Consider the following 14,303-nt stretch of genomic DNA (forward strand, 5'->3'; position numbering starts at 1 on the left):
TGGTGAGGACGGACACGTAGAGAACATTGAGGTTACAATCAACAACAACGATCCTCTAACCGCTTCATTCCATGCAGCAAAGAATCCTCCTGTAACGGCCGACACCTTGTTGGCCGCTCTATCAAGGTTCCGAAAGGAACTTGAGGGTAGGATAGCCTCTTCTTGTAAGCATCCGCCCAGAAAAGAAGGAGAAGGAACCAAAAAGAAACCCTATGGAAAGGCGGCAAACACTAAGGATGCAGGTAATACTCCGTTCAAGAGACAGTTGAGGTCACCAAGGGTGCCTCGGACAAACTGGTCAAAGCTCATTGAGAAATCGAAGTCGACTGGGGGGCATATCAAGCAGCCTCTTAGGCAACCAAATGAGACGTCCAAACGCTTCAAGGACGCCAGGGATTACGTAAGGTAGAAACGGCAGCAGAGAGCGGGCCAGTCCTACTACTCGGACACAGCTTCCACTCCCACCATGCCGGATGAATTATCATACCATACCCCCTCCAAGCATACCAGCTTGGCCAGAACAAGTAGAAGTCAAGCCCATCACACTCAAACTCCAATTCCTTTATCTCACCCAACTTAGTTTCAAATCCCCCATAATTATGGTGTAGTTCTGCCGCCTACTCCCCTAATGTACGAGCAATATGGCCAGCCGTACGACCAGATAGCACACCTGGCCGGACCGACCACCCAACCTCAACCTATTGATTGGAAAATGCACTTGTTGACTCTAAGTGACAAGCCGCCTCCGTTTTCTCAAGAAATTCTCAACTCTCCCTACCTAGCGAAAGTGAAAAGTGTACTTGTGGGTGCCTACGATGGTACGGGCAACCTTGAAGATCATATCTCCTCGTATAGGAACTTGATGTACTTACAAAATGTGGATGATGCCACTTGGTGCAGATGCTTCCCGGCCACTCTCGAGGGTGTGGCCAAAGACTGCTTTAACAGCTTGCCGGTCGGATGCATAAACTGTTTTACCACTCTAAGCTTGTTGTTCGTCGGAAACTTCTCTTACCACCTCAGAAGACTAGCCTGAACTTGTCAACCATTGTCTAATTAAAGGAAGAAAGAGGGACTACGATCGTACGTCCAAAGGTTCAATATGGAGAAGGCGCAAATTTAGAATTTGCAAGATAAAATGGCGTACTCGGTATTTCTCCGAGGATTAAGGAACAATGTTTTCAAGTTTGTTCTGATCAAAAAGAAGATTCAGACATACGCAGGCATTCTACAAGAGGTCGAGTCATATATTGAAGCATCTGATTTCTATTCACTTACTAAAGCAGAAGAATCGGCCAAGGGCACCGAGAAGAAACCCTCTTCTCAGCAAGACTTAACCGGCAAAAAGAAAGAAGAAAACAACAAGAGAAAAGAGGTTTGTAAGTTGACCCTCAGTCGTTCAAGTCCAAGAAAGCCAAGACGTATGATCCACAATATGAATTCAACAAAGATTGCTACTCAATTCTGATGGAGATCAAGGATAAGTTTGAGTTCGAGAAGCCCCAGCGTTTGAGGGGGCCGACCTAGTACTGAAACAAGAACAAATATTTCCATCACCACAAGGATGTGGGGCATGATACCAATGATTGCAACAACTTGAAATAGTTGTAAGATAAGTTAGTCGAGAAGGGAATGCTCCACTCGTATGTGTTGAATTCAAAATTCACTTATTCTCCGACGGACAACTAGTCTAAGAAGAAGAAAGAAAAGATTTAAAAGATTAAGAGACTCCGGGTTAATAGCCGTCATTTCAGGCGACTTTGCTACAGGCAGCCCAACCATGAAAGGAATAAAGGAGGATGCTAAGCAAGTGGGAAAAGTAATGTACGAAAAGGATATCAGGTTGAGCCCTTCCCTAATGTGATTGTCTACGAGGCGTATAGAGGCAAAATTAAAGCCCCCCATGACAATCCAATGGTGTTCTAAGTTGCCAACTTGATGGTTGGACGGGTGCTGATATATACAGGCAGCTCGTCCGACATAATCAACCTAGCTTGCCTAAAGAACTTGTGATTTCCAGAAGAATCTCTACAGGATATCTCCCACTCGTTGGTTGAGTTTGGAGGAAGTATTATCCGTCCAGTGGACTTAAAAGAGAAGGAAGGGACATGGTTGTCTGCTTCCTAGTTGTCAGAGAGCTAACTGGCTACAATGTTATCATTGGCCACCTGACTCTAAACTCAGCAAAAGCTGTAATTGTCCCTCATTTAATGTTAATGAAGTTCAAGCGGTCAGACGGGAAAGTAGGCTCAATTTAAGGAGGTCACGTGATGGCAAAGGATTGTAACCAGCTGGCCGTGAAGCCTACATCGCTCGGACATGGCAAGGCATCCGAGAAAAACTCGGAAGTAGGGTAACTCCAAGCATAGTAGGTCGACAAGAAGTGCAAGTCAATCAAGAAAGATCTAGCATAGCATCTAATGACCGTCGGTCGGCCAGAAGATTTAAGGCCACGACCGGCCAAAGATCATACAGACATAGTGCTGGACCAGACCAGCCTGATTGGACGGTCAAGGTTGGCACTATGGCAGTTGACTTTCTTGGAGATTACTTGATAAATTTGTTAAGAGAGTTCAAAAAAATGTTTGCTTTTGAAGTTCATGTGATGCAGGGCATAAACCCAGATTTGGCCGTACATAAGTTAGCCGTTAATCTTGTTGTGAAGCCTATTCGGCAAAAGATAAAAAGTCATGGTGAAGAAAGGAATTTGGCGGCCGCGATCGAGGTGATAAAGTTGTTGGGCGCTAGATTCATTCGGTAATGCTATTACCTAGATTTGGTGGCCAATGTAGTTCTAGTTAAGAAGCTGAATGGAACTTGGCGGATGTGTGTTGATTACACTGATCTCAACAAGGCTTGTCCAAAAAATTGTTTTTCTTTGCCTTAAATTGACTGCTTAGTCTATTTTACGGTCGGACATGCCTTAATGAGCTTTATGGAAGCTATTCCGAATTTCATTAAATCCCTTTGTGGAAAAAAGATCAAGAGAAAACAGCCTTTGTGACCAAGCAGGGGTTGTACTATTGCAATGTCATGCCGTTCGGCTTAAAGAACTCCCCGGCTACATTTCAACGACTTGTGAATACGGTCTTCAGAGATCAGATCGGCCGAAATATGGAAGCTTAAATTAATGATATGATTGTTAAATTGAAGAAGCCGACCGACCATTTGAGTGATCACAGAGAAACATTTACCGAACTCAAGCCGCATAAGATGATGTTAAATCCAGTCAAAGAAGTGTGTCTTTGGTGTTGAGTCCAACGAATTTCTCAAATTTCTAATTAACTAGCACGCCATTGAGGCTAACCCTGAAAATATCCAGGCAGTCGTAGACATGAAATCGCCCAGAACTATAAAGGATGTTCACAGTTAACCGGCTATTTTAGCTACCCTCGGACGATTTCTGCTAAGATCAGGGGATAAGTGTCGCTATTTTTTTCCAAACAATCAAGAAGAAAGCCATGTTCGAGTGGATTGAGGAAGCTGAGGAAGCCTTCGGTTAGTTGAAAAATCATTTACACACCCTCCCTCGACTTGTCAATCCGCACAAAGATGAAAAGTTGTACATGTACCTTGCAATTTCTGATCGCTCTTTAAGTGTCGTCCTGCTTGCTAAAAGGGACGGCCACCAGATCCCCGTATATTTCATCATTCATGTGTTTCACAACGCCGAAGTTAGGTATCCACCCATTGACAAGTTTATCTTGGCACTACTTATGGCATCGATGAAGCTAAGGCCATTTTTCCTACTCATTCAGTTGTAGTCTACAAGGACCAACAATTGTAAATTTTTGAGGATTTCTATTCGAGCTTTTTATTTGCAAACCAGCATTCTTCAACTATGTGCCCAAGTTTCTTGCAAAACTCGCAAGATTTTCCGGATTTGTGTCCATTAAATTTGGACTTCTTATTGGTACTTTTACTACCGTGTGATCTCCCTTTTATATTTAAACCTTCGGCATTTTCATTAGAATGAACTTCAAGGTCAAACTTTTCTTTTGAGAGTAAGTGAGATTTAATATCCTCAAAAGAAAGAGTATCACTATTGCCATAAAGCATAATTTCCTTGAAGTGTTTATATGAAGTTGGTAGGGAGACAATTAATAACACGGCCTTATCCTCATCTTCGATTTTAACATCTAAATTTTCAAGATCAATTATAATTGAATTAAATTCATCGAGATGAGTTTGAATAGAAGTACCTTCGGCCATTCGAATTGTATAAAGTCTTTCTTTAAGTTGAAGCTTGTTAGCAAGGCTTTTAGTCATATATAGTGACTCTAACTTCAGCCATAGGCCGGATGCTGTGTCTTCATGGACAACCTCGCACAGTACCTCCTTGGTTAAACATAGTTGGATTGCCGAGAGGGTTTTTTCGTCCAACTCTTGCCATTGCTCGTCTGTCATTGACTCTGGTTTTTTAGCTTTTCCATCCAAAGCCTTCTTTAATCCGCTCTGTACTAGAACAACTTTCATCTGGACTTTCCAGATGCTGAAATTAATCTTGCTGTCAAATTTCTCAATCTGGAACTTCGTGACCGAAGACATCTTTAATATGTAAACACTCTAATCAACCTTTGGCTCGGATACCACTTGTTAGGGTTGGTAAGTGCACAGCAGAAGCGGAGATGTGTTTGATTGAGAAGTATAAATTGAATTGATAATTTGGCAAGATAATTAATATAAATGAACACACGATTTTATGTAACAACGAGCACTTTAATTCATTTCACTATATGAAAGTAGGAGAGTACAAGAACCCTTGAAAGGGTGAGTATTACAAGAGAACTCTCACTATAAGAAACTCACAAGGAGTATTATGATAGTAGTGAAATATTATAAGGAGGGAGGATATTTTTGTAGAAAGGCTTGTGTTTGGCATGGCTTCTTGTGTTGTGTTTTTGTGTTGTGTTGTTGTGTGATTGAATGCCCTTGACCTATATTTATAGGTGTAGATGGAGCTTGGAAGATTTGTGTGGAAACTTCCACATGTGTAGATATTTTTTAAACTCTCCACATAAATTTAGAATTTTCATTGGCATTTAATAATTCTAGGTTTTTCTTCAATTCTCCATCCTTCTTGTGTCCATAATATTCTAGAAAATTCAAGTAGGATATTATTTCGGAAGCTTTTAGAATATGGATAATACTTCGACCAAAATAATAGGCTTATAAAATTTGGGCCATACCCAACAGGGTTGATAGGAAATTTTACGAAATCGTTTTAAGGGGGGTGAGGGGGGGTCGTCATCGTAACTCCATATGACACGCCTTTTGGTATAGGACTTCACAACGGCGAAGTGCTATTTGCTAGAGGAATGGTTGGGCTTTATGCTATTTTTTTTAAAAAAAATATATTTGCCTACTTAATTTTTTTTTAGATATATTTGCCTAATGATTTTTCTTTGTACTTAAAATTTAGCAATAGTTAATCATGCACTAACTTAATTGATTTTTGGTTGTTGTCTCTCGTAGAATCCGGAACATAATGTAGACACTCCTCTTAAGCAATTCTATGTTCGTGATTTGACAACCTTCCCCAAGGTGCTGAAAATGGTGGGTCATGTTACCACGCCGCTTAGTCGTGTGAAAGAGGAATGGTCTCAACGCTTGGGATATCCAGCTCAATCTGTGATTATAATACGAGAGAATAAAATTTTAACTTCCAACCACACCATCCGTGACGTGATCCTCGGTGTTCCCCTTTTCTTCCTTGTCTTTTGTTGCTAAGGATATGAATATAATGTTGCTAGTCGAGTAGCTACAAGGAACTTTTGGAGGGGGATGTTGTGTCTTTATGATGTATTTGGTTAAGTTTGTAGCCATATTTTGTGTGATATATTAGCATCAATGGCGTGCCTAGTGTTGGAAGTCAGCCTTTTGAAGTGAAGGTACTCTGTGTGCCGGATTGAGCACCTTTTGAGAGTAAAAAAGCCAAATCTGTAGAGGTCTATGTTCAAGTAGGAACTTTTGGGTGATGATTGTGTAATGATAAATGTATCAGTTGCATTAATATAAAGTTATTGGTTTTAGTCAACTCTTTGTGTTAGATCAATGATACATTGCAATTTCGGAAGATTAAAAAATAAAAGTAATCAAGGCCAAAGAACGTGGAATTCATACTTTGTATTAATTACCAAAGAAGTAACGATGAGTATGATTACATGGCTAAATATTCTAATGGAGGTAATTAAAGAAATATGTTTATCATAATTAGTTGGCCGTATGATATGAAATGTTTGTACAGAGGATAAGGGAAATTTTTACATAAAGAGTCGATTACATGAATTTATTATCGCACAAAAAGGTAGCGTAAAGAATTTACCATTGAAGCTGAAATATGATAGTATAAAAAATGATGGAGATTGAACTGGAAACAATGTAGCTAAGGTTGCCTAATTAAGCTAATGTGGAGAGTGAACCAGTTTAAGTAACCTTGATATGTTAATAATATGGTAAAAGTAATTAAATAAATAAATAAATACATTAAGTCCATCATCAATGAGTGGCCGGATTAAAGTTAAGCACATTTTAGAAACTAAAAATTTGAGTAGTACGATCGCCTAAATGAAACATGGTAGGAGTTGAAGAAAGAAAAATTACCAAAGACCAATTAAGCTCATCTACAAAAATTAATATGAAGATGCAGAAAATTTTAAATACGCTCAAATTAAGTAACAAAATAAGGAAGTTATTCTATATTCTCTTGGAAAAGAGAAGCTAAGGGGTTTGAAGACTTACATTTGTTAACGTTTATAAAATATAGACAACATAATAACAAATTCCAAAAGATGATTAAAAAAAAGGGGCTAACTCTAGTGGCGGAGCTAGGATTTTAATCCGGGGGGACAAAAATCAGATGTTTAATAATTCGATACAAATCTCAAGAAAAAAATTGATCACATAAATTATTTATTATGTATTTGAAATCGCATATGATAGTATTCCTATATGGCAAAAAAGGAGTTGGTAAAAGTTACATACCATTACCCAACAAAGTTGAAAATTTTTGTTTATATGTAACCTGAATTCCATGTTATGTAATCAAATAAACGATCGGTACGAATCAATTACTTATCATAAGATCATATTATAGGACTTTACACAATTTGATAATAGATATGAAGGGCTTTGGGTTACATTTGAAAAAAAAAAATTGCAAAGTTATTTGATTATCAAGTTAAAACAAGAGAGAAAAAAAGCAAAAATTAAATAAATTCCAAACACAAGAGAAGAAAAAAAAAACCAACAAATAAATGAAATTTAAAAATTAAGTCCAAATACAAGAAAGAGAGAAAAAAAAAAAAAAAAAAAAAAAAAAAAAAAAAGATGAAAAGCGTGAGGGTGATGAATTGAACCTGGGAAAAGGGAGGAGCATACTCTATTCATACACTACATCCACCCGACCATGCTGTTCTTTGAAAAATGAGTAGAATAAGTAAACTATTTATTGTGAATGAAAAAAAAATAGAGAAAAAAAAAAAAAAAAAAAAAAAAAAAAAAAAAAAAAAACTAAAATGGGGGGACAGCTGTCTACAAAGTTGGGCTACACAATCAATAATATGAAGTGTATACTGTAGACTAGCTTATCACAGACCCAAGGAATTTACAAAGTTGGTCTACAAAAAAAGGAAATGAAAATGTATGAAGTTGGGCTAGCCAACAACAGATATGAAGTATAAAAAATTGGGCTAGGCCATTACACATATGAACTGTCCAAAGTAGTTACCAGCATTTGGTCGTCGGAAGTGATAAAGAGTTATTCCATGATAATTTAAAAATTATACATTGAAAAACGAATAAAAAATTTACGAGGATAATGAGTATTATGTTTTAATCTATAACTAGACTAAAGGAATTATCGCTGAAATTACCACTGTACACGTGTCACCAGCTTATTAAAAAAATTTCACTCCTAAGCTATTTGTGGCATCATTCTCTTTTTAATTTTTTTTCTTTTTCGTTTCAAGATAAAGTTAAAGTAATTATACATTATTCTAAAACATTTTATGACCAAATCGACTAAGTACACAATTTGTCTATGGTGTAAAAACAATTAGTTGTTGACGTCTCTCACATTCTTTTTTTTTCCTCTTATATGGATTTTTTTATAAAATATCTGATGCATAGATTTTTTTTTTTTTTTTTCTTTGACGGGAATCTCAATCATTTTGTTAATGATGGTGGAGTTCAGATTATTTTCCCCTCTTTATTAATTCTTCAAATACAAATGCTAGCATTTTTTTATTTTTTATTTTTATTTTTTTTATTTTTTTTTGTTGGTTAGTCAGCAATTTGATTACTTTCCAATATAGAGATACAACTTAGGGTCGAAGGCATTTTAAAATTTTAATATAACTATGAAGATAATTAGAGTATTTTTTTAGCTTAATTCATCTAACTAAAGGGATTAATCTAGAAAAAAAAAAATCAGTGCACTATGTTGCTTCATAGTGTACAATGTGGACCCATAATGATCTGTTAGACAATAGCAAACCTTAGTAACAAGGTACAATTCATATTGTTGATTTTAGGATGGCCTTATACAGAGAAAGTCGAGCTACAAGTGTATAGGGCCATAAAAACCACTACTGTACAGAACCATTAACAGAATTATGATCTGTGTGGAAGGGTGCTAATAGATTTGTGATGTCTAATATTCGTGTCTTGTAACGTTGGATGCATCCATTAGTGGACGATTATACCCGGTAGAGTTATGTACTATTGCCATAACATTGTAGGCTAGTTGTATTGTTCATGTTAAAAAAAAATTCAAATCCAACATAAGATGGAATGGAAAACAACGACCGAAGGTCTTAGATAGAATGTGACTATCAATCACGGAAAAACAAAGTTGAAGTTATATATGTAGGAACTACAACATAAGAAGAGCTGGAAAACGACGACCAAAGGTATTAGAAAGATTGTGACTCTCCATCACACCAGTTCAAAGTGTTACGACTGAGTAACTCATTCCCCTTCAATATGCGGTGGTCATTTGATTCGTTTTGCATGACGTTTGGATTGCGCAACACCTGCATAAACATTAAGTTAACAAGATAAGAAATGTGTAAAGAGTGGCCACCCACGCATGGTATTGCCATCATTCCTAAAATTTCATCACTTACCGGAAGTTTCGACTTTCCTGATGTTGCGAAAGCCAGACGAAGGTTGATGAGTCCCCCTATCCTTAGCTGCTTATATCATCATTGGTGAACGACACATAAATCAATATTTAAGTAAATTATATAGTTGGATAACTACACATAACAAGAATCATCATCGTTTACCTTTCCCTTGCGTTGTTGAGGTTTTTTAAAGCCCATTTCAGTTGGTGTTTTGATTCTACTCCCTTTGGGCTGGCCATGTGGTTTCTTGGTCCGAATAGGGTCCAGAGGTACGGTGGCATCATGTTGGTGTGCAGTGTCATTCAAATCTGAGTTGTGTGTGGTATTTGTGCCGGCATCATCGTTATTGTCAAGAGGTGATTTCCTACCTTCTTCTGCTTGAGCCCTTCAACTTGCACCCTCATTTGATTAATACCTTGTAGGACTAATTCTACGGTTTCTTCGTTCACCATTACTGCCTCGTCGCATAGCCCTTCAAATGCGGTCATAAGACGGTTATACCTCTTAACCTCGACACTCTCCGAAGGATCATGATATTCTACCTTGACACGGGTGTGTTTCCTTGATATGTCCTTACGCCATCTATAGACAATGTATGTTTCCGGAATTTCAAAAACGTGATTTTGATCGAGTATTCTAAACATGTGTTTGCACATAATACCATCAGTCACAAACTTCTTACAATCACACACCACTTCCTTCGTGACATTGTTGAAAGTTGTGGATAAAAATCGCCTGGGATCTGTAAGCTTCTCCTCGCTCATCCCTTTTGGAACAATCCACACACGATCCTCTAAAATATACTGAACAACTGTCTCACTAATGAACTTTTCCTCCCGACAAAAATAGTACATCATCCGAGCACATTCTGTTTGCACTTCTTGGAACTTAGTGTCGGTGTACACTTTTTGAAAAAGTTTCTCAACCTCGAATCCACTAATCAATCTCCGCACATATTTAGAGCAATTTGCATCAGCATCAGCTTCGTCACGTGCACGTTTTTTTAGAGCTATTGAATATTTTAGTGGAAATTCAAAAAGCTTTGTTTGATAATTCACAAACCCATCGAAGAAGCTATCTATGCTTTCCACTCTTTGTGTGGTCTTCATTCCAGCCCAAAAATATTCTTTCATGAAAGCGGGAATCCACATATGACGTTCATTGTACAGGGTAGTCAACCACCTCATTGTTCAGAAGCTTATACTCTTCAATAAAGGAACACCATTGACTCTCAAACTCTTCCACAGTAAAACTCTCATAAACAATTCTCTTCAGTTGGCTTTTGAACTCCTTGTACCTTTGATAAAATGAAAAAAAATTAAGTACCGGTTATATTACATACATGGCACGGTCCTAGGCAACACAACCAATAGTAAGATAATTTATATTGAATAAAAAACATATAGGATAATGTGCTGACCTTTTACATTTTCCAAGCTTTTCTGGAATCTTCCTCATGATGTGCCAAATGCACCATCGATGACGTGTATTAAGCATTGCCTCCTCAAGAGGCTTTCTCATTGCGGCCGCTTCATCAGTAAGTATGGCAAGTGGTGCTCGATTATCCATACTAGAAATCCACTGTGTAATTATCCACGAGAACGCATCACAATCTTCATGGGATACCAATGCACATCCCAATAATAATGATTGGCTGTGGTGGTTAACACCGACGAAATTGACAAATGGAAGCTCGTATTCATTAGTTAAATATGTTGCATCAAAGCATACAACATCTCCAAACCCTGCATATGCAACTAGACTCCGACCGTCGACCCAGAACACATCTTTCAATCGCCCTTGTTCATCAACACGTTGGGCATGGTAAAAGTTGTTGGTGGTGGCCTGCATGTGCTGGAAATACGCCATCATAGCGGTTGCATCTCCCCTAACCATCTTCAACCCCCTTGCTTTGTACACCTCATGTTGTAGGTATTTCGCAGTTAAGGGCATGCTATCCAACCCGTTACGCTCCATGGCCACGCATCCATGAATCTGTGACACAGGAACTCCCTCATCATAGAAGTTCAACAAATTCCTCCTAGCCCTTGAGGTAAGATGCTTCATCCGGTACTCCTTCACAAGCTTAGATTGACTAGGGATAGGGTCGTGATTGTCATGTTTCAGTACTACTTTCCTCACCACCCACTCCTTCTCTTGATTTATGCTACCATATAGCATCACACCACATTGACATTTCTTAGACTTCCTCTTCCTACGATTTAACTCATCGTCACATACTTTTCCACTTACTACTCCGCCAGACCCACAGACACCCATAGCCTTTGCTCTTTTTTTTTTGCTTCCCTTATTGCCCTCATGTCTGGTCTGCCCCAACACTCACACCTCCATGTTGTTGCAGTTCTAATGCGTACAACACCCTTAGAAAACACGGCTTGGATTCTACTCACTCCAAATCCTTGTTGTTCAGCATACTCTTTGTAATACTCTTCCAAATCCTGCCATGTCTTAAACAGCATTCCCACCTTTGGTTCCTCCACATAACTCGCAACACTTATGTGATTACTAGCCACGACTATTTCAATACTCTCAATTACATTTAAGGGAGACAAGTATTGTGACCCGCTATAACCCGGGGTACTTTGCCTTGCAAGGCATGGACAATAGGACCACACCTTCCCTCACAAACAATTTCTTCCAAACCCTCTGGTTGTTTGGAGCAATTACCAACACACATGACCCCGCTACCCTTTTCATGCACACCATTCTCGCAACTTCTTTTTCCCATACTCGAACCATTATTTGTATCCATTCATCCTAGCTGGATTTTCAACAAATCATTCCTTACTTATAACCAAAAACTACTACATGTTGAGGATATCTACCAAATTAGTTCGGCGCAGTAAACAAATACACAAAATCACATTACAAGTTTGACATAAGTTTTACTAATTATTAAACTTTTTAACAAAATAACTATACCATAAACCCCAGCAGTTGTTATGCCGATTAATCAGTTACAAAACCACATACCAAATTTAGTTACCGTACTAAATCTTACCAATAACTTACGATAAAGTTAATCTTACTATTTGAATAAACTCCGTCAAATATGACAATAGAATCATTATCAATCTACACACTAAGTTCCAAAAAAAATTTAACTCCTACCAATTCTTCAAATGATAACGATAACACTACATCATAACTTAACGGCACTGTTCATTTTATTTTCAAATTGATAAACTAGGACTACCTGCTTTTTCCTACCGTCCAACTTAATTCTATTTCATCTATTTTATTTTCAATAGCACATATTCTGAAATATGGTTATGTATTTATGGTAGTTTAATACAAAAAATTTAAAAGTGATTTGAGTGAGGTTACGGCTATTGTGCTACACCTATGTATAAGTTTAAGTGTTTAATACGCGACGACGGAAAGCATATTAAAGGCTTAAGGTTTAGAAAATCCTTGCCTGAGCTAGCAGTAGCAGTAGCAATATGCCAGACCCCCAAACAGGTGGAAAATGTAGTGCCAAAAGTTGTTTGCTTATTAAGTAGCATTGTTATTACAGAAATTGAAATAAACTACCATGAATACATAACTTAACCAACCTAAGCAACTATTATTAACAAACATAACATCCAACACGGTAAGGCAAGAGACCAACCTAAGGAGCTAAGGCTTATATTGGGGGATTGGAGGGGGGTATATATACCCAAAACTGATGTAATTAGCCTTTTTATCCAAATTTAGACCTAATTACAGATCTAAGCCTAGTTTTCTAAAGAGAATGTAGTGAAAAGATAAAAAATAAACTCCATTGTAGCACCTTTTATTATTCTATTTTTTTCAAGCAATTCAATTCAAGCATTTGTTTAGTAATCTCTTCTTTCCCTTATCACTTTTATTTGTTTTATTCATTCTATTTTCTTGTGTTTTCTCTTGTTTTATTAATTTTGATTACATGTTCATCCTTTCTTTTGTGTTTGATTTTGTGAATCATGTTTATCTTTGTTGTGCTTGTTTCTCTTTTCAACTTGTCATGGCTTCCTTCCCATCTCTAGGCTAGTTTTTTTTAGCTAGGGGAAGGGGGTGAAGAACATAGTGTATATTGACTCGTTGGATGATAATTTATAGATTTTCACACCGTGAAATGTCGAGTGGCGGAGCTTGAATTTTTAATTTGGGGGATTTCAAATGTTTAATAATTTGACAAAAATCTTATGAAAAAAAAGTGACCACTTAAATTGATTAATATTAATTTGAAATCACATATGACAATTACTATTATATTGAAAAAGAGAAGTTGTTGAAAATTCCATTGCATATTAGGAAAATTATCCAACAAAAGAATAAATTTTTGTTTTTAAATCTCAATTACAGGTTATGTAATCCCCAAAATCATCAAGTACGAATCAATTACTTTATCATAAAATCAATTAATAAGCCTTTAAACAAATTAATAATAGATATGAAGGGGCTTGGGTTACATTAGAAAAAAAGTAAAAGCAACTTTTTTAACTAATCAAATTATGACATTGTACATTGTAAGAATAAAATTTAAAATTTAGTTCCAAATAATATATTTTTTCTTTTTCTAATGGTAGGTTCAAACATTTAATTGATGGTAATCTATTAATGAAAACGAAAATACAAAATACTTCCTCCGCTCTTTTTTTTACTCGACCTGTTTCTTTTATCACGTTTGTCAATGCAAAACTTTAACGATTAATAACTTTAATTCTCCATAAGTAAAAATTATAAAAGTTAAATACTACCTCCAGTTCTTATTACTCGCAACAAAGGAATATTTTATGTCTCACAAATAATACCCCTTTGTTGCGAGTAATAAGAACCGGAGGTAGTATTATGATAGTACTTGTTGAGACGAATTTAAAAAATCTCACATAAACATGTTTTTCCTTATATATTATTCAGAAAAAAAAGGTCAAATGAGGGGTGGTGAATAGTGTAAAAGTCAAAGTGGGTCAAGTAAAAAAAGAAAGGGGGAAGTAGTAATTAGGCACACATAATTAAAGAGATGACAAATTAAATAACGAAGATGTGTATTCATTAACAAATTATATGAAACCCAATAGTAATCACTACCAACAAAGTGTTCCTTAATTTAATAGTTAAACGAGACTATTTATGGGTTTGAAGACTTATAATAGTTTGTAAATATAAGTTATAAACTATAAAATAAAA

At 36.8% G+C, this 14,303-nt stretch overlaps 2 protein-coding genes across 2 annotated transcripts; both read right to left on the reverse strand.

Moving 5' to 3' along the window:
* Nucleotides 1–8,915: 8,915 nt before the first annotated feature.
* Nucleotides 8,916–10,261, reverse strand: LOC110737623 (protein FAR-RED ELONGATED HYPOCOTYL 3-like). Its single transcript, XM_021917955.1, has 3 exons — nt 9,497–10,261; nt 9,129–9,194; nt 8,916–9,035 (listed from the first exon to the last, which is right to left on the reverse strand). Exons 1-3 carry the CDS (start codon nt 10,259–10,261, stop codon nt 8,916–8,918), a joined length of 951 nt encoding a protein of 316 aa, XP_021773647.1.
* Nucleotides 10,262–10,286: 25 nt separating this feature from the next.
* On the reverse strand, nt 10,287–11,408 carry LOC110737624 (protein FAR-RED IMPAIRED RESPONSE 1-like). Its single transcript, XM_021917957.1, has 2 exons — nt 10,549–11,408; nt 10,287–10,425 (listed from the first exon to the last, which is right to left on the reverse strand). Exons 1-2 carry the CDS (start codon nt 11,406–11,408, stop codon nt 10,287–10,289), a joined length of 999 nt encoding a protein of 332 aa, XP_021773649.1.
* Between the last annotated feature and the right edge of the window lie 2,895 nt (nt 11,409–14,303).

Source organism: Chenopodium quinoa, unplaced genomic scaffold (assembly GCF_001683475.1).
Source record: "Chenopodium quinoa cultivar QQ74 unplaced genomic scaffold, ASM168347v1, whole genome shotgun sequence".
Classification (NCBI taxonomy): Eukaryota; Viridiplantae; Streptophyta; class Magnoliopsida; order Caryophyllales; family Amaranthaceae; genus Chenopodium; species Chenopodium quinoa.